This window comes from Ambystoma mexicanum, chromosome 1p, assembly GCF_040938575.1.
Source record: "Ambystoma mexicanum isolate Mex_15411 chromosome 1p, UKY_AmexF1_1, whole genome shotgun sequence".
Lineage (NCBI taxonomy): Eukaryota > Metazoa > Chordata > Amphibia > Caudata > Ambystomatidae > Ambystoma > Ambystoma mexicanum.
This window is the reverse complement of record NC_090921.1, coordinates 245,388,612-245,408,687: the sequence shown is the minus strand read 5'-3', so window position 1 is coordinate 245,408,687 and position 20,076 is coordinate 245,388,612. Positions and strand designations below refer to the sequence as shown.

Sequence of the window (20,076 nt, the reverse complement as noted above, 5' to 3'; positions counted from 1 at the left end):
TTTTCAGACCTTGGATGTGAGAAGAAGATGAGCCCCGCAGCACCCACGTGATGGAAGGCGGAAGGAGTAGGCTGGGACCAATAAACTGCCATCCCATATGGATAAAGGAAGCACCTGTATAGGGTCCATGCATATATTGTATCACTTATGATGATTTTTCGGTTTAAAGGTTTCTAATTGTACCTCTCTTTGGCAGAACGTTCTTAGCAGCAAAGTTCTTTGCTTTTGCTCTCATCCACACATGAGATTAAACTTGTTATCCTTACAAGATCGACTTGGGCCTTTCTTCCCTAGCGGGTTGTATTCTCTCTGGTGTGAGCGTTCAGGGGCTTGCCTTCACAGGGTTTAAGATAAGTTCATACATTTTGCATAAAAGTAAATTGACATTAGATTTAGGGTTGATGAAAAGATCACACATTTTGTATAAAAATACATTGACATTAGATTATCAACTAGGACTATAAGGAAAATGTACTTACTGTTATAGTGAGTTTGATTTAGCCTGGTTCACATTGAAGGATCAGAAATACTCTAGATGGGAAACTAATTAGTGGAATTCATAAGGATTGTGAACAAGTGGGATGAGTGCGTAATACTTGGAACATTACACGTTTCTGATGGGAACTAGTGCTGTCTGCTCGGAAGATTCCAAGACGGCCATCAAACCTAACCCAAAATCATCTGCTCGCTCTGTGATTGCTGGACCACAACTGCACCAGTTGAATGCAAATGCAGCCATCGTATGAAGTCCTGCACATGTGACCCTCACTCCACAATGACCGATTCGGAAGGCGGTGCCTCCATACCTGAAGGCCGGTGGGGGAGGGAAGAAGGAGCCCTCCCTTTCCCGGTCCCTTTATGAACCAATAATGCTATGATATGTTTTCATGAGTAAGAATGAATAAGGATCAGGTTTCCAGAGGACAACTGAAGAAGATTCGTCTCTGATGAGCTCTTCATTTCACCTGTACACAGAAATTCAGGAGTCATTCAAGACGTCTGCAGGGTTTCAATTCAGGTCAATTGCATCTACTGTGAAGTATCCAATGGGAGAGTGACTTGGGGCTCATTGATCCCCCATCAGTCTCACCAAAAGATATACAAAGGGCTCTTTATGCACAAATCTACCCGTGGGGAGAAAGCGCCATGTTTGTTGGAGCCCTGTTCCCATTCAACGTTTTGTTGGTGGTGGAGCCATCGCTTGTTACGGGGAGTTCCATTCCTGATATATCCTCCAAGGTCTCTAAAATTCTGTGGGCATAGTTATTATATTTATCTTAATAATCATTGATGCGAATGAGTGGTGTACCCCAAAAAGGATATACAATTCTAGCCAACTCCAGATCCTACCCAAGAACCTCCCCCTATCAGCCAATAAAATAATTCCACCACTCATGACAACATCTTTGTGCATGCCGGCCTCCGGTAGCTGGAGCGCCAGTGGTTTGTAGCCCAGCTAGCATCCTTTAGACAGTCTACAATTTCATCTATGGAAGCCAATTTTACCTCTGTGCACAAATACCTTTTCGCCAATCTAAACATATTTCTGCCTAGTATATATTCCAATTGACCCCTCCACGTGCCCCCTATGTGTTCAAAGACTTCACCAAGGGGAGTGCCTGTCACAGCCCAATGGCACATGATTCATGGATAAGGAAAGCCTTAGAGACCCATTTAAAAGTACTTCGAGAGAGGGATCGTGGCCTAGTGGGCTGGAAGTATGGATCATGTATGTAGATCATGGCAGACAATTCCCACGACAAATTGCAAGAAGGGATATCACAATACCGATGTAAGGAAACTTAATTGGAAGTCTAGCATAGTGCATGATTGGAAGTGTGAGCTGTGCCTAGCATTACCAAGGTAAGCCATGGTGCATGATGGGAAGTCTATGCTCAGCCCAACAGTGGTGAGGTACAGTGGAATGCATGATGGGCGATCTAAGGTCTACCCAGCAGTAGTTATTTATAGCATGGTGAGTGATGGAAAGTCTGAGTGAGGACTGCCTGGCGAGAGCGCAGCATGTAATGTGGAAGGATGGAAAGTCTGAGGTCATACCAGCAGTAGTGACTTATGGCAGGGTGAAGGATGGAAAGTCTGAGGTCATACCAGCAGTAGTGACTTATGGCAGGGTGAAGGATGGAAAGTCTGAGGTCATACCAGCAGTAGTGACTTATGGCAGGGTGAATGATGGAAAGGCTGAGGATTGCCTGGCAAGAGTAACGTACAGCATCAAATAAGATGTGCAATAGGAGGTCATATCAGCAGTAGTGATATATACATAGCGTGATGAATGATAGGAAGTCCGAAGACTGCCTAGCAAGATGGCGGTATAGCATTGATTGGAATGGAGAGTTGGTGGGTATATCAGCAGTAGTGATAGTTGGCATGGCACAGGATGGGGAGGTTTGAGGTCTCCCCACACGTGGAATTGTATAAAAAGGTACACACTGGGACGTCTGTGTACTGTCTGGCAAGAGTGATCTATAGAATGGGAAAGGATGTGTAAGAAGAAGTACCATATCAGCAGCAGTGATCTATACCTTGGTGCAGAATGGGGAGGTCTTGGGTCAGCCTAGAAGTAGAAAGATATAACATGGGGTACAACAGAAAGTGTGAGCCCTGTCAAGATGTCCAGGGGTACAGCATGATGCATGCAGGGAAGTCTGAAGTCTGCCCAGCAGCACAGCTGTATAGTCTGTTCCAGGAAGAGACATTTGAGGGCTGCCTAGCCGTAGAGAGAAATGTCCCGGGGCATGATATGATGTCTGAGGTCTGTTTAGAGTAGAGAGGTATGCCATGGCGCATGATGGGATGTCTGAGGTCTGTCCAGCAGTGGAGAGGTATACCACAGGGCATGGGGGGATGTTTGAGGGCTGCCTAGCCGTAGAGAGATATGTCCTGGGGCATGATGGGATGTCTGAGGTCTGTCCAGCAGTAGAGAGTTATGTCACGGGGCATGATGGGATGTCGGAGGTCTGTCCAGCAGTGGAGAGGTATGCCATGGGGCATGATGGGATGTTTGAGGGCTGCCTAGCCGTAGAGAGGTATGTCACGGGGCATGATGGGATGTCTGAGGTCTGCCCAGCAGTGGAGAGGTATGCCACGGGGCATGATGGGATGTTTGAGGGCTACCTAGCCGTAGAGAGGTATGTCACGGGGCATGATGGGATGTCTGGGGTCTGCCCAGCAGTGGAGAGGTATACCATGGGGCATGATGGGATTTTTGAGGGCTGCCTAGCCGTAGAGAGATATGTCACGGGGCATGATAGGTTGTCTGAGGTCTGTCCAGCAGTGGAGAGGTATGCCATGGGGCATGATGGGATGTTTGAGGGCTGCCTAGCTGTAGAGAGATTTGTCACGGGGCATGATAGGATGTCTGTCCAGCAGTGGAGAGGTATGTCATGGGATATGATGGGATGTTTGATGGCTACCTAGCCATAGAGAGCTATGTAACAGGGCATGACAGGATGTCTGAGGTATGTCCAGCAGTGGAGAGGTATAACACTGTCGGTGAGGTGTAATCCGAGGTCATTCTAGCTGTGGAGGGATGATCAACATTAGTGAGGTTCAGGGTAGGCCAATAAGGCAAGTCAGTTTATTCTCTGTAGAGACACCTATGACATGTTGGGAAGATCTGGACATACGGTCGACTGTAGGGATGAAATATGTGACATAGTGTTATTAATGATGTAGGTCCAACCAACTTCCTTATTCCGCCATACATTCTTAAAACAAAGACAGGTGACTGAGGAAAAGTGTCTAATAATTCAACAGTGGAACCACAATAGTTACTTGCATAAAAATAAATGTTCTAAGTTTTTCTTGCCATCAGATAAATCATTTTAGGTGATTTTGTCAGAGATAGCCCCATTGTTGTTCACCTTACCACAGGAACCCAGTATCTCTTGGCATGGGGTATTGTAGGGTAGGCTGCATGGCTAAATGCTTTGACTGATATCATATAAAGAGGAAGGGCTGCACTAGTGATGTAATATGTGGTCTTCCCTCTTCCAGTTTTGTGGCGGGCATTGTAGGGTGCTTCTTCAAGAGTGATGCGTCCGTCCAGAAGGACCACGAGCTGCAGGCCTGGGTAGCAGAGATCTTCAGAGAAGGCTTCTTGGAGAGAAAGTCCTCAGGTAGGCAACCACACATGTGACAAGTAAAGCATAAGAACTGGACATCCATGCTCCAGCTTCAGGTGTTTGAGGGGATCAGAGGGTTGGAAACCATGCAGAAGCAATATCCTGAAAGCAATGATACCTGCAACCTCTCAGACACCAAAGATGTAGAGAATGTGTTTGTAAGTACTGGCCCCATTAAGCGTAGTATTTCCCCAACTGCTGTACCACTTGCAATCCCTCATTGGTCGCTGACTTTACTCTGGTATTTCACAATTCGTCCTTTCAAAAACCTGATCTATTCACAAAGGGAATAGAACAGGTTTTTTTTTAAATTCCGTTTCTTTGCCAAGCGATGCATTCAAAATGCAACATTATCATTTTGACTTCTAAACGTTTCAATTAATATACAATTCCAAGTAGGGGTCCCATCCTGAGCTCTCTACATGCCTCCCTAACGTTAGACTGACAGGCACCTCTCAGGTGAGCCCTCACTATGTTGGTGCCTCACTCCTCACATTAGCTTGTACACTGAAACCCCATGGGTTAGGCTACAGACCAGTGTCAGATCCCGTGCCATGGGAACATTGCTGAGCAGGCCGATCCATCCACAGCCCACAGCTCCTAACTTGCTTTAGTCACCCACCATTTCCAACATCCATCCGCCCCAGAAACCCCTGTATATTTCTTAGCACGCTTTTGCCCTAATCTGTGACTACTGAGTAAGGTATTACTGTGCCAGTCCCCGAGGCGTAGCAGGCCCCTTCAGACTCTGTTACCTGCCATTTTATGCAGAGTCGGCCATGTTGGACTAGTGTTCTGCACACAGCTTGTTAACAGAACGTTCCAGTGTAATCTGTTTTTCTTTGATATTGGTGCAAGGTCATGTAAAACTGTAGGTTTGAATTTTAATACACTTGAGAAATGTTAATACGTATAAAGACCACATATTTATTTTTTACGTTTACAATACAAAATTCACTGCTCATTTTGCATCTCTAAGCATAAGATCTGTATTTCATCTGGATGGAAGAACCACATCTGGGGATATTTCCTCAATCTTATTCTCCTTCTGCTGGAGACCTGGGTACACTTCACATGTGCCAGTATTACATCTACATTTCTCTGTATCAGAAATTATGTATGTCTCTACCTAAACTGACTGCCTGGTTGGTCTCTTATTAAGCGAGCTCATCTGTTTGTCATTCAGTAATTTCCAGAGTGAAGACACTGATGATTCTGTATAACAATTTCTAGTCCAGTGCTCTCAAAGAGTGGACTCATCAGCACGCTTTCTGGGGGATCTTTCCCTTTGAGCATGTCACAAAAAGAACTTAAACTGCCCCTTCTTACTCACTGTTGAAAAAATGACCTTATCTTGCTGGATGTTGTTATGATACTTAATGATGTGCCATTACTGAACCTTGCATGGAGTTTGCAAACTGCCACCCAAACCATGGACCCAATAACCAATCACCCTTCCTAGTAACCAATTCACTGATCTTCTTCACCTCCATGCTCACCTTACACCTTCCACTCCGCCACACTCAACAGCGGCTTGGTCACTCCCATCATGCCCCCAACAGATTGCCCACTCTTATCTGTTCTATAATCCCACATCACAGCCACCAATGCTCATAGGATGAATCTCATTGGTCCTCAAGGAGCATGACACGAGGCCTTCTTATGGCAACACAAAGCCTTCTTTTCCGGCTCTTTATGATTTTCCTACATTGGGTAGTCCTGAATCTGTACTCATCAACCGGTCCGGATTCATACGTCTCCTCCTAACCCCGTGCCTCTTGCAGAGCATAGAGCCAGGAGGTCGGGAGGCCAACACAAAGGTAGAGGATGGCCTTTACGAGACCCAGTTACATTACATTGTATGGCGGGAGGTGCAGCTGAGCCAATCATTATTATCTGCCAGTGTTTGCCAAGATACCCAGCCTTTTCCTCAACTTGTCTACTGCTGCCGGTCCTCCGCTACTCGGCCTCACCTGCACCCCTCCTCATTCGCTGGGCTCCCCTTCATCTTCTGTCTTGCTCCCCCTCCATTGACACACACTGAGATGGGCCTCGGTCTCTTCCCTTGCTCCCCTACCTACCATGCCTGTACCAGCCATCGAGCCAAGGTTGTGCCCGTTTGCTCCTCTCAGCCGCAATATGCGGCGTGCTTCCTTCCTATTTTCATGAATTCTGACACCTATTATCACTCGATTATTTTTTGGGAGGCTGAAATGGGTGACAATAGATATAATTTATGAGGGTGCGGGAAGTACCGGCCTGGCATGGTAACTGCCTGCTGACCTCGGTATTTCCCTCGCTTCCTTTAGGCCATTACCTCGGAGTGAGGGGCCATTATCAACCGATATAGACTGCACCAGTGGATATTATCAACTTATTATTGTACATTACCTTCTCTATTATGATGCTAAAACTAGGTCAAAGAGTGAGCAGCTTTACTATGTCAACAAGTGCATGCAATTCACCACACATTCCAAACTAGTCCAACCCTGCAAACATGTGTACTTTCAACATGTTTCATATGAATGAATTTAAAGCTGTCTGAACACAGGTTATATATACTAGTGTTTGACTGTTTTCCTCTTTGCCAACACCCCCAGGTGTGCCTCACATCCTGGAGACCTGCGCAGATCTGGTTAAGTACCTGACCATGGTGATTTTCACCTGCTCTGCTCAGCACGCCGTCTTCAACAGTTCACAGGTAAGCGAGAGCTCCCACCCACCCCGGTACATACCACTGCCTTATCTTACACCATAAAGAGCACCTTGACCGCCTTTAGGTTCTCTGAGACAGGGATAATCAATGTATGCTTCAAGGCTGATTAAGAGTGGTTTGTGGACATGAAAGGCCACAGAGAGGTAGTGGCTGAGATAGCAAGAGGAAGACCCAGAATTGACTGAGTGGTCATTGTAGGCCAGGCTGTCTTGAGAAGCTACTGAAGAAATGTAAGGCCTCTCCCAGATCAGATGAAAGGTATTGCAGGGGAGCCCTCTTCAGTAGCACATCACAGACCACCAAAACAGTATTGCTTTCCCCCTAGATTTTCAAAGCACAAAAATCCTACTCATTTGCAGCAATGGACCCAGTATCATTTGGGAGGGATCTCATTTCCATAAATTATGGATTATCTTTCCCGAGGATATTACAGCTAATTGTGGCCAAGGTTGGGATCCAATTTAAGTCTTTCAGCAGTGTGGGTGTGAGCTTTCCTGCTGGTCTAACGGAGCAAGCCAGTAGCATACGTTTGGACCGGTTGGCGTTGATGTGCTTCTTGGGGCCTAGAAATACAGGGAACACTGCAGTAGCCAGGTCTTCATATAGTAAGGGCACAAATATGTTCCTATGTTGGAACTGATGATATGATACAGCATTTATAACGCGCCTATTCATCAGTGTTTCAAGGCGCGACATACAAAACTAGGATGAGGATATAATTTATAACATAACGATTGTTTTATTTGATCATGATATATTTTTATAAAGCCACCACAACTGGCCAATACTTTGTTGACAACACATAACACACATAGGCAAATACAAATACACATTTTTATAAAAACATCACAATATACATAAAAAATGCCAAAAAATGCAATGTGCTAAAAGTGCTATTAGCCACCACCACAGTCCACCAATAGAGGATAAATGGTAAGAAGATGTTTATTTAGAGTCCTTTAAAAGGAACCTGAAAACATGGTTGTTTACGTAACAGGTTCCATCTATTGGCGGTTCTCTGCTCTCTCCCGGTTCCCTCTAAAGGCTCACTCTTGCTTTATGTTCTCGCCAGCGCCCTAATGCCTACGGGTCCATGGCTGAGCTATACAAGTGTAATAAAGTAAAGTAAAGTAAAGTAAAGTAAATAAAGCAAACTACTTTATAGGACGTAGCCATTGAGAGGTGTTTCCGTGATTTAGCAGCAAAGCATTCCATGGTGGACGGTTGGAGAGAGAACACTTGTTTATTACATGAGACACATTTGCAATAGGCCTTTGAGAACAGGGGCAATCCAGGCTCTTTTTTGTTAAGTTTTTTTTTTTATATATTTGTGAGAAGCATATGTTTACTACAGGGTGCTGAAATCCTCAACCAGGTACATCAATATTTCAATAATAACTAGACAAGTGGTTGCCTTTTAGTATCTGCAGTGATCGGATCAGCCAGTGTTTGAAATTGAATCTACAATTGTTGGGAATTTCTCTATTTTGAAGGAGTAGTGATTTGGGGGTTGTTGCATTTCGTTTGGGAGGGCTCTGGGTCTGATATTGTTTTCAGAGAAAGCACAGATTTTTAAAAGATTTAGCAGTTTGCCTATTTACCTCAATAGTCTTGTTGCTGGGGTCTGACCATAGATATTGTCCCAGATCAGTGCAGAACAGGGATTTGTTGTTGATGCTGCCAGATATATTCTAAAATTGTTGTGAACCGCGTATCTTCTGATTGGTTTTCTTTGCTGCATTTGTTCAATATTACTTACTAAGATGTTGAGTCTTATATAAGGCCAATCTGACGTTTGCAAGAGCTCTTGGTGTTTTGGGTCCTGCAAGAGAAGATGGGGTGGTGTGGAAAGTGGGATAGAGGGAGGAGAGCAAGGCTACCTTTGCTAAGAAGTAGTGCAAGGTCCATCGGCGAAAGCATGCTCTACTGCGGGCATGCACCTGAGTGCTGGTAGAACCGTTCTGAGTGCTGGTTGGATTGTCTGAGTTTGTGCTTCTGCACTTTAGAAGGGCTTTGAATGCATGATGAATGTTACCATGAGGTTACCAGGGCTGCACCCTGAATATGTACAGAGCTTCTGTGGTCAGGCATTAGGGGTTGGGGAATAGTACATATTTCCTGATAGTGGACTGGGTTTACACTGTGACAGAATGCCATCTACAAAGTGAACCTTCCTGAGGTTTTTTGAAATTGTAGGAACACAGTGCAGGTGGATTCTGCCAAAAAAAGTGCACTTTTATCAAGCAAACATACATGCTGTACATGTCTCTAGTTACATAGTTTTGTCAGTGGTTGCACTCAGAATGGGGGTGATAAACCAAATCACTGGGATCCTGATACCGGGTACATTTACATTTCTAATGGCACAGTACAAAGTCACCCTAGAAGGTTAGAGGGTGAAGATGGCAACCTTCCAGATACAACATTTTATGCAGCTTGCAATGCATGAGCTGTGTAGCAGCTACTCATGATTTCTTCTTTTAAGAGCTGTATGGAACCAGGAAGATGAGTTGGCGTTTTGACGTTATCAGTACTAAGCAATGCTGGTAAGGGAAAGTGTCATATTAACCAGGAAAACTGCTAGGACCAAAACCGTGCCTGGCACCAGTGAGGTTTTGTTGTAAAGATTAAAGCTTCTTGTTACATCTCCATTGGCATTTCCAATGTTCTATGATACTTACCAACCTACAAATGGAATGGTATGTGCTCACATTTTTTGCTCGTTTTTTTTTGCTCACCCCCGCAGCTTCCCAGCAACCACTCCCCAACCCTCACCTCCACCAATACTGCCTAACACCCAATCCATCATCTATATTTTGGTGATAGAATTTGAGGAGAAAATGAGATAAAACTATGTGATCAGTTTTTTTGTTGATCAATAGACCCACTAATAGTGATATAAAGCAGTATATTGTCAAAGCAATATTTTGCCATTTTAAGAAAAATGCATCATTCACTGATTGGTCATGAAATAGAGTGCAAAGACTTGGAAATCAGTCCCTCCCCCAAGACTGCCCGCTGCTGTCTTGGGCACCAAATGACATATTCACACTTCTTCTATGTGTATGGAGGGTGTCTTCCAGAGGTTGTTCTGAACCTATGAGTGTCTCTTGGAGCCTGTACAGTAGGCATTGAGAAGGGCAGGGTACCTGTTGCTGCAGCTAGGGTCGTTTGGCATTCAGAAAGCCAAATATTGGGAGCTCAGAGATAGTGCAGATCACCTTGACTATTTTGACCCCCACACCCCCCAATTTGCTCCTATCTTCCACTCATCAACTCCATCAAAGCAGGGCACCCTGGGAATTGCTGCAAAGGGGGGAAGACTCTCCATGAGAAAGATGTTTCCATTGCACCCTATGGGGAAGGCCTGTAAATCACCAGCACCCTATGAGAGTGGATGTATACATGTTGTGGGAAAGAAGGGAAATACAAACTCAGTGCCATTATTTCTACGTAAGAACACTCATCGTGGCTAATGCCAGTATAACCACTGTAAGAAAACATGTACATTCTGGCTTTGCTAATATATGTCAGTATTCCCACGCTAAAACCACACTCATGTTGTCACACATACTTGAATGCGCATACACACACACAAACACACACACACACACACTGCACTCATTCACCAAAACACATTCAACACACAAACACATTCACACACCCACACTCACAGCCACACAAAACCGTATGCATGCATACATACATACAATTAACCACATAGAAGGTTTCTGTCTTGACTTACCTGCCGAGCACTTTAGCTCCTCATCATCTTGAGATTCCAACCATCACTACATGCTGCTTTGAATGGACCTCATGCAACCTGCAGCTAGGGACTAGGAAGCAGTTGAGCTGTCAATCAAACCCATGAGTCCCATTGAACCCCTACGACCAACTATTCAGCTTTTTTAGGGTATAGCAGGGTGTTTTAGTGTTATTAGGTGTACAGTTACATTTTTAAGTTAAAGAAATTAGTGTTCTTTGTATAATCTAGGTACATAATTTGTAAAATCTCATCATCATTTTGGTTGTTTCATTTTTATGTTCTTACAAATTATATATTTACTACAACTCAACACCACTGTTAATCAGGGGAATTATGCTCCCATTGAGAATTCGGATCACTCTTTCTTGACAATTCCTGAGGTAGAATTAGAAACGAAATGACATGATATCACAACACTAATAACAATGGGCAATATGATCCAGTTGTCAGGGCCAACCGACTTCGCTTACTTGGTGATATGACAAACAACATTCACAGTTGTGCCTATTGTGTCCCTCTAGTCAGCTTTAAAGTTTTCTTTTCTTGATTATGTTTTTTTTATGTAACACATCGTTGTTTTTAACATGTTTTTTAACATCTGTTAATTCGTGTATTTTTCAGCGAATCTTTTTTTTACATTTTCAAAACAGCATGGGACCTTATTAAACCAATCAATATTCTATTATATCATTTAATTACCATTTAGTGTGATGAGTAAAAACCTTAGATCATGTTCAAGTTTGTCTGTGGATTTGTGAGAAACCTGAAGGTGTCTCACCCGCTAGTCCCCCGGGATCTGTCATCCAGGCGGCCAGGACACAGCCATCGTGTTTGGATCCAGTTCCTTGGGATGGACCAGTGTGGGAGGACCACCTGGACGAGGGCTCATCGGGGAGTGGAAGTGGGACAACGAAGCGGGAGATGCGGTATCCCTTTCCTTGTAACACCCTTTCCCCATCATACCAGGTAGGTTACCTAGGGACTCCCCCCCTACCATTTCCTGATACAAACCCTTTTTTTATGGACAGTTCACTGTGAGAGAAAATGGGCTAACACCTGAGCCGTATACCTGACATGTCCCAACACAATGGTCAGGCAGAGTCAGACAATTACTGATAATTACACACACCTGACTTCCATCACACTTCCCCACAGGGATAAAAGGCGTAGCAAGAAAGCACACTCTAAGCAAGGCAAAACACATGAGGAAGCAGCGGTCCAAAGTGGCAGTTTACTATGACGGGAAAGACGGCAGAACCAGAAAAGGTTGCAAAAAGGGAATTGCCTTTGGCCTTTTCAGAGGAAGAAACCTGCTATTTTCACGAGCCATCGAGAAAAAGAAACATAAGACTGGGAATTAAAGTTGTCAAATGTTGCATTGTGTGTCGAAGAAACCCGGGGCTCTCCCCCTGCAAAGAACAGAGTGTAAGGCGTATGTGATGAGCAACACAAATATAATTGAATATCCAAGTAGTGAATGAACTTTTGAAACCAAGGTAGATGCCATATACAGAGTGGTCCGGCGCTACGTGGGTGCTCATTCGAAGGTCTCTGTTAGGTATCCAACTGAGAGTGTAAAATTGTGAACTATGAAATCGAAGTGGACCTGCAACGGGTCAATCCAAACCCTGAGCAAATTCGAAAGTCTTCGATAGCTAATACGAAATGTAATTGGTCCGAGCCCGGCTGAGGGAGACGAATTGTGTAAAAGGGATCTGAGCCCGGCTGAGGGGGATCCGGGTGAACCGTGAGTCACCTAAGAAAAGATATTCTATAAGCATTGGAGAAGAGGATCTGAGTCCAGAAGTGGTGGGTCCAAACTAAAGATTGCGGTAGAAAACGGATCTGAGGGGGATTCAGGGTGAAGAGTGAATCGCCCGACTTGAATATTTGTAAAGGTACTTTTTGTTCTTTTGGTAGATCAGACCCTCTGAATCAAGAGACTTTGATACCTTAAGAGACTTGGGCACAGAAGGCCCTGTTGTTGGTGATGGAACTGTGCCCTCGTGCCGAAGAAGCCCACGAGTGTGCTATGCTTGAATGAATCGCCTTTTCCGGTGCTGAAAACGTGGGGAAGAGAGGCCAACGGCCTGAACATCATGACTTATCATTTTGTGAACACTTCTTTCTTTTTCATGAACATTTCCCCACATTATTTGTAAATTAGCTTTAAGGATTGGCAATAGCTTTTTTACTATAGGGCCTTTTATTTTGACGAGACTCCTGCGTTATTATTATTTGATGATCGTAGCATGCTCCCATCTTTAGATTTAGGTTTAGATATACACCCTTGAACTGTGGTCACTTGTGTCTGTCTTACTTTGATACAATGCCTTCCTTACAGGGTGCACACCATTGTCATTTAGAAGGAACATGTGGGTATCTTTTCACTTCAACGCTTTTCTGGATGCTTCCTAACAGACTGTTTCCCAAGTAGTCATTATATGTCTAGTCTTTAAGTTTACCATGCATTGCACTTGCGGGGGTTCTCTGGGCCTTAATTTCCAATGTATGTCCATGTCAATCCGTGGGTCTGGCTTTAGTTCACACATGATCAGTACATATCGAGTTTCCTCACCTGGGACTTGCACTTCCTGAATGTCTCAGTGAACAACCAAATCCCAGATTCAATCTTCCCATATTTCAGTGTGTTACTTTGTAGGTTGGGGCCCATATACCCTGAAAAGGTACCCCCAAAATCCCCAAATGAACATACTTCTTCCTTGAAATTGCACTATTAACTGGTGGTTCTTCCATGCTAGTCTCTACAACCACAGCTGGGCCTCCTGCGTCTACTTTCTGTGCCTCAGGCAAGGTATGATGGGTGACGTCATCTTGTATTGATATGAACTGATTGCTCGGGTTAGTATAATTATTATTATTTATATTATTATGATTATTATTATTAATTGAGTGCTGCCATAGTTTCGGGGAGCAACAGAAGGTTTTACATACAAGTCATAATGGAAAATGCATTGTGAGGAAAACAGGAATCAGGGAGATAACAATGGGGAATTGGAGGGCAGGCAATTTGTCAGCAAGGGATCTAGAAGCAACCAGTGGAGGAAACAAGGGTGAGCAGATCGGCCAGTCTCAGGTTAGGTTGGGAGTGGATGGTGTGTGGCACTACATGTTTGGGGGGAGCTATTCCTTGAAGAGGAGGGTCTTAAGGTATTCATGCATCCTCTTGCAGACGATGTCCTATCCATCATCTTTCCCACGTACAGTATATTGATAACAAGGCTCATTGAAATGTTCTGTCTGATTCTTATTAGATCCTATATTAAGTTCTATCTCTGTGAGCTGGGATCCAGTGATTTACCTAACACACCCAAGTTTTCACAGTTTTGGTTTCACCTATAATCAGATCACACAGAGGCCACTGAATTGAGGCTGACCCAGACTTGGCCTTCCAGACTATTTGGACCCTGTCTTTTCCTTGACAGCATGTCCCCTTGCTGAGACAGTCTGATTGCTACTCCTGTTAAACAATTGGGAATATGAGAAGTCAAATCCAAGTCCAGAATTTACAGAACAAAATGCATAGTGCTAAACGCAGTGTTTAGAACTGACACCATTTCCAGAGCTCTTCCATTGTGCACATTTGGATACTATGGCATTTGAAGGTGTAATATATCTGGGCAAAACACAGCGTGTCAAAACTTTTTCTGATTTGATAGTTTATGATATGATAATTCTTTACATAGCGCCTATACACAATGTGTTTCAAAGCGCTTCACGACAAGGGAGGGCACAAGGAAAATACAGAACATTCTTACAGGCTATGAACAAGAAGAATGTGAAATTAACTATCGTACTTGGCCTGACGACATTTCAGATAGTGCAAGAGCTAAAACACAGATAGGATGGAAATGGGAAACAGACAGGCGACTACAGTACTAGGCCTGACGACATTTCTGGTAGAGTCGCAGAATTACACAAGGTGAGGGAGAGCTGAAAGACCATGATTTAATCATGTACTGGACATTTCTGTGAAAAGTATGATTTAACATTATTTATTGTCTGTTTGTATGATATTGTTGGTTATTTACATGTAATTCTTTTTAAGAAAGCGATTTTAAAATTCATAAAATGTGTACACTAATAAAAACATTTTTCTGCATGTGATTGGTGTGTCTAGCCACCTTAAAGTTCAGGATGAATTGCATTTTAAAAGTGTTAATGGCAATTTAAAGGCAAGCGTATTACAAGGATGTACAGACTTGTTGACCAGTCCTTCCGCAATATGGCATGCTCATGTATTATCCTAAAGGAGTGAAGAAGGTCAGTATAAATACTGACTCGCTTGCTTGCTGCTAAGTCACACGCACACGCCGCCAATTCAGCTCTCTGTGCAAAATGTACCCATTATAAGTGCATACATTCTCTCACTACATGGGTCCTGCAAACTGCATTGGCTGCGTTCAGTTTCCGCGTTTCATTGCTCACACAACTCCCACCCTTGTAGAACTATCTATGCAGGTTTTGTAGTTTGGTTATCTGTAAATCTGCACGAGGGATGTGTTTTGGCCGAGGAGGAGTAGTGGGTGAGAATGGTCATATGGATTTGCATGGCATGGGCAGTCAGTGGTTGGGTAAACATTACCCACAAGCTGCCTGTTCCTTCTCACGGGACATCTCTGCTATCTGTAATGCAATAGTTTTGACTTATAGGTGGTGCTTAGGGGACACGTAGTAGCCAGAAATATAATGGGGCACAGCCTGGAGAGGGAAGCTCAAAATATGGCCAAATGTTTGCACACACTTCTCTTACTAAAGGGTCAGAACTCTGGTGGTAATGGCGAAGGATTGCACAGACTAACGAGCTGACAATTAGGACTTAGAGTGGCAATGTTTAGGTCGAACCATGCAGCTCTGTACTTAAGGAAAATAAAGGTGCTGTTTAAAGGTTGGGTGCATTTGAAGAGCATTTCTTTAAAACCCGGACTACATATTTGAATGGCAATTCACCCTCAAGAGATTGTGCAATACCCTTGAATTTAAAGACACAACACAACAAACATATTATTTGTTTCTTACCTCTGGAGCAGTTGCATGTGAACTTGAAGCCAGGTTAGTAAAACACATGATACCTAAAACATAAAAAGTGTTTGTATGCGTGCATTAGTGAATTTATTGCAGTGTGTGTGTAAGAAGAATTTGAATGTGCATGCACACATGCATGTTTGTTGTGTGTGATCTCTGTGTGACCTGTGTATGTACCTGAATTTAAATGGTGGGCACTGCGAGGGCACTATACCATATCTATAGTGACAATAAATCCATATTTTGTTTGTCCAAAGCCATCAGAGTTCTGTTTTGGGAATTCTGGTTGCAGAGTCCAGTGACCAGATTGGCATAGATTGTGGATGTAGTTTCAAGAAAGTGATTTACAAACAATTTTATAGGTATAGATTGTGGCCACAGGTTCATCAAAGTAATTTGCAGTGACCATACAGGCATAGATTGTGTCTGCAACTTCATCAACATGATTTTTACAGTGTCCATTCTTGTCATATATTCTGTCCGTTACTGGTATACATTGGGATCACAGCTTCATGAAAGTGATTTACAGTGACAATACTGGCATTGACTATGGTTTAAGATTCATGAAAATGATTTACTGTGAACATACTGGCATAGATCATGGCTACTGATTAATGAAAATGATTTACTGTTACAATACTGGCATAAATGGTAGGTACAGCCACAAGAAAGTGACTGACAATGACTATGCTGGCATATGATGTGGGAACTTGTATAAAAACGTTGTAAAATACTCTTGTGTACTGGTGGTGTCATGGCCCCCTACATTTTGTAGCTTTCAATCATTGCTCTTGGTCACTTGCACCAATTTGTGGGGGATATTAATGCCACTCCTCTAAAAATACTCTTCTGATGCCATTGACCTTGAATTGTTTACAGTGGTATTACCCATTCAGGAGCCACCCACTTCCCTAGCCCCGAAAGCTGCCTCAGCCACTGGCATACAACAGTCATTTTACTGGCTGGTATACTTGTGCACCAGGTAACACCCCCTTGTTTCTATGCTACGTTAAAGATATGTTTGGTTGAAAACCATACTTACATGTTTCACCTGGTGGGATGCACCGTTGTGGCAACATGATTATCAAGCGCATTGCGTATTCACGGTGGGCCATGCCGACCCAGGGATTGTGGCATGGCCTCTGCTTCTTTGAGGAGCTTAGGGTGTGCTCCCTCAGCACAGACTCCTTCTACCAGCATTCCTGACCAAGTGTAAACTGTCCTACTGTTTCTTGAACTCTTACACAGTCCTCTGTTGCTTTCGAGCTAGGTTTCCAATATATAAAAACAAACATAAGATACACATACAAGTGATCAATATAACATGAGGTAGATAGCGAGTTTGTCAACAGTTAGACCAAAAAATTCAATTAGTCTATTAAGATTCAAAGTACAAAATCTAAGTTTCATCAAACATTCAATAGTATAAAAGACAGTTCGACTTGTCAGGTTATAAAACACTTTAAAACACAATCCTTCTTTTGACAGTTTGTCCTCTAGAATGGGGACTAATGTTAGATTAGTAAACACAGTTAGTTGTCGACAAAGTTCAAAGCGTTTGTTAATATACGCTTGTTGTGCTCTAAGAGAGAGTTAGATTTTCTAATTCTAGCATATCTATAAACTAGCGCTTAGGACTAAACATGTTTCTGTTCTCTATTGTGGATAGCGGAACATTTGTCAGGAGAATAGTCACGATGCTTGTGGTGATATTAAAACATACAGTTTGACATGATTACATCAAATGTTTTGCTTATGAAGAGGAATTGCTGATTTTTTCTGTATGGTGTAACTGTTGAAAAACAGACAAGAGAAAGTTGAAGCTTTAGTTGCTCAATTCCTCTAGTTCATTATTATCATTATAATTGTGCTCAGGCAGATGTATAAGTTACCTGCTTAAGCGTGAAGTTAGTCTCTAGTAGACGGTGTCCCCAAGAACGTTGGGACTAATCATCAGTGGTCTGGTTCAGCCTTTAGTGCCGTAGTTCCGACCTATGAATAAATATCAGGGAGATTATTCCTTAATTTGTCCAGGATATTTGCCCCTCCTCCTTCGTATCACTTTTCTTACTGTGTAGGTGATTTTTTATTTGAGAAGAACAACATGCCTGTTGCTTCTTCGAAATGTGGTTCTCCCTAGGTATTTTCTATGGGATTGATACTTCTTTTAATTGATAGGTCTAGTCAGTTTAGCTGGATTCTTACTCCACTGTGTAGATAGTGACTAGCGGTATCTAGGGTAAAACCAGCAAGATCTTAGTAAGGCTGGTCTTAGTTTTAAATATATAGATATGCTATATTTAGCACTGTTGTTTAAGTCGGCTATATTACCTTGTTGGTAGAGGAGTCCTCTCGAAAGGGGGCTGTCTATCTGCTAGTTCGGGTTCGTAGTCTTTATAGGTCGAGTGTTTTAGGGCCTATTACGAGGTAAGGAGGGGTGAGAGGTCTCACTATGGTACATAAGTACTTGTTTTAAAAAAAAATGGAATAGTTTCCAAAATTTTAAAGCTGAGTTACAGAGAATTCTTACCTGTTTGGCTCTCTCTGTGTCTCGGGCTCGCTCTCGGTAGTTAAAAGCTTGGAGCGTAGGTTCGCGCTTAGTGGAGTAGTCGGTGCCGATAGGGTGTCACTAAATTAAGGAAACGTATAGTTAAGCTAGTTCATATTCTCTAGGTGGAAATGTGCTGTCACTAGGTCGATCGTTTTTTATCACGTGGTTTGTATTAAATTATATTTAGCTCTTGGGACTCACCTAGTTAACTTTGCATCCGTACTACGATCCTTGTTGTATAAGGGGTCTCACAGTAGATCTTGGTCGTTCTGCACCGCGCGCAAACTAACTATCCATAGCAGACGCTGTTTGGTATGCCATCTTGAGTATATAAAAGTTAGGGGCTAGGGGAACTAAGTCCTTTATTTATTTTTAGTATGAAACCACGGGCGCCATCTTAAAGTATTCGGGAGATGTGAGGACGATATAGCTAAATCCTTTCTTTGTTTTTAGCATGAGATATTGTCTTTGTATATGATAACCCATGAGTGTATCATTATTTATTTGCCTGATGTGCCATTATCATTTATAGAGAGGATTCAGCTATTGGAAAAAAGGCAGATTAAAGTTATTAAGAAAAAGAAAAATTAAAGTTGAAATACAGGGTAAATAGACTGGGGCAGTGACAACATAGATGTTACTGTACAGGGCTCTGATATTTACGTCCGTCAAGTTCTACTGTTGTACAAACGTCTCTGTGTCTATTCCTATCTATGGTGTAATACAGATCTATATGGATAGATAGGTAGGGGTGTATTCATACAAGTGAATCAAGAATGGTTGCAATTGCTCACACTGGCCCTCATTACGACCCTGGTGGAAAGTGACTGACCGGACCGCCACAGCGTAAATAGCGTTTCCGCCATTGCACGAAGGAGCAAAGTGCGGCCCATTCCGACCCATCGGGCACGAGCACCACGGCATGGCGGAAGTGCAAAGTCCGCGATGGCGGAAATGAACCCAAAACGGCCCACACCGGCGCCGTACGGCGCCCTAGGTGCAATACCGCCACCCATCACAGCGGACACCGCAGTGTGCGCCTACCGGAAAGTACGGTGACCGGAAATATACGGAAACGGAAGTTAAAACACGGGGCCGGAACGGGAAACATCCCGCCGTACACCTATAAAACCACTAAAACCACACAACCACTAAAATCACTACCCTGAGACACACCCCAACCCGTCATCCACCCTAGCGAAACCAAGAAAAATGGGAAAAGTAGCGAAGAAAGCGTGCGACCGCAAGCGGCAGGTCCACTTCTCCCGTGAGGAACTCACCGTGCTAACAGAGACCCTCCAGGAGAATGCTGCCGTCGTCTTCTGCACGCAAATGACCAGGACGGCTCTTGCAAACAAGAAGGCCATATGGGCTCTGGTGGCACAGCGGGTAAGTGCGGTGGGGACCGCACCCCGCACCCCACAGCAATGCCGTAAGCGATGGGACGACCTGCGGATACGCGTCCGCAGCATACTCTCTGCCAACCGCAACATTGCCACAGCCACCGGGGGAGGTCCTGAATCACCCATCAAGTTGACCCCCTGGGAAGAAATCTGTGCCTCCACCATCGGAATGGAGAGCATAGAGGGAGTCGGAGGGATGGAGAAAGGAGTGCAGACATCCGAAGATTCAGGTAGGTGGCCCAAATAAAACAATGCCAAATCCACAAAGTCCATCCATGTGAAGTACCATGCGTCCACATAGTGCAACAGAAACACATGTCCAGGAGAACGGCCACACACATCGGCCTGATAGCGCACGTTAAAACCCACAATAAATACATAAATAATTAAAAACCCCTAAAACACGCACTACACGTGCAGCAGGCACACCCCAACTGCAGGCTGCCAAA

At 43.6% G+C, this 20,076-nt stretch overlaps 1 protein-coding gene and 1 long non-coding RNA gene across 3 annotated transcripts in view; one reads left to right on the top strand and one right to left on the bottom strand.

Moving 5' to 3' along the window:
• LOC138568684 (uncharacterized) overlaps window positions 1-20,076 on the bottom strand; it is a 342,089-nt gene that overhangs the window by 146,623 nt on the left and 175,390 nt on the right. The window contains exons 3-4 of one of the 2 annotated variants that reach the window (XR_011302979.1): window positions 16,716-16,939; window positions 15,668-15,720 (exon numbers count right to left, since the gene is read on the bottom strand). This is a non-coding gene — a long non-coding RNA (uncharacterized lncRNA). The remainder of the gene's footprint in view (window positions 1-15,667; window positions 15,721-16,715; window positions 16,940-20,076) is intronic. The other variant, XR_011302980.1, reaches the window with a different exon arrangement.
• Window positions 1-20,076, top strand: part of LOC138568676 (hydroperoxide isomerase ALOXE3-like) — a 411,617-nt gene that overhangs the window by 316,337 nt on the left and 75,204 nt on the right. Inside the window, exons 11-12 of the mRNA XM_069646461.1 lie at window positions 4,018-4,139; window positions 6,746-6,846. Of these exons, the coding sequence (XP_069502562.1) occupies window positions 4,018-4,139; window positions 6,746-6,846 (223 nt within the window). The remainder of the gene's footprint in view (window positions 1-4,017; window positions 4,140-6,745; window positions 6,847-20,076) is intronic.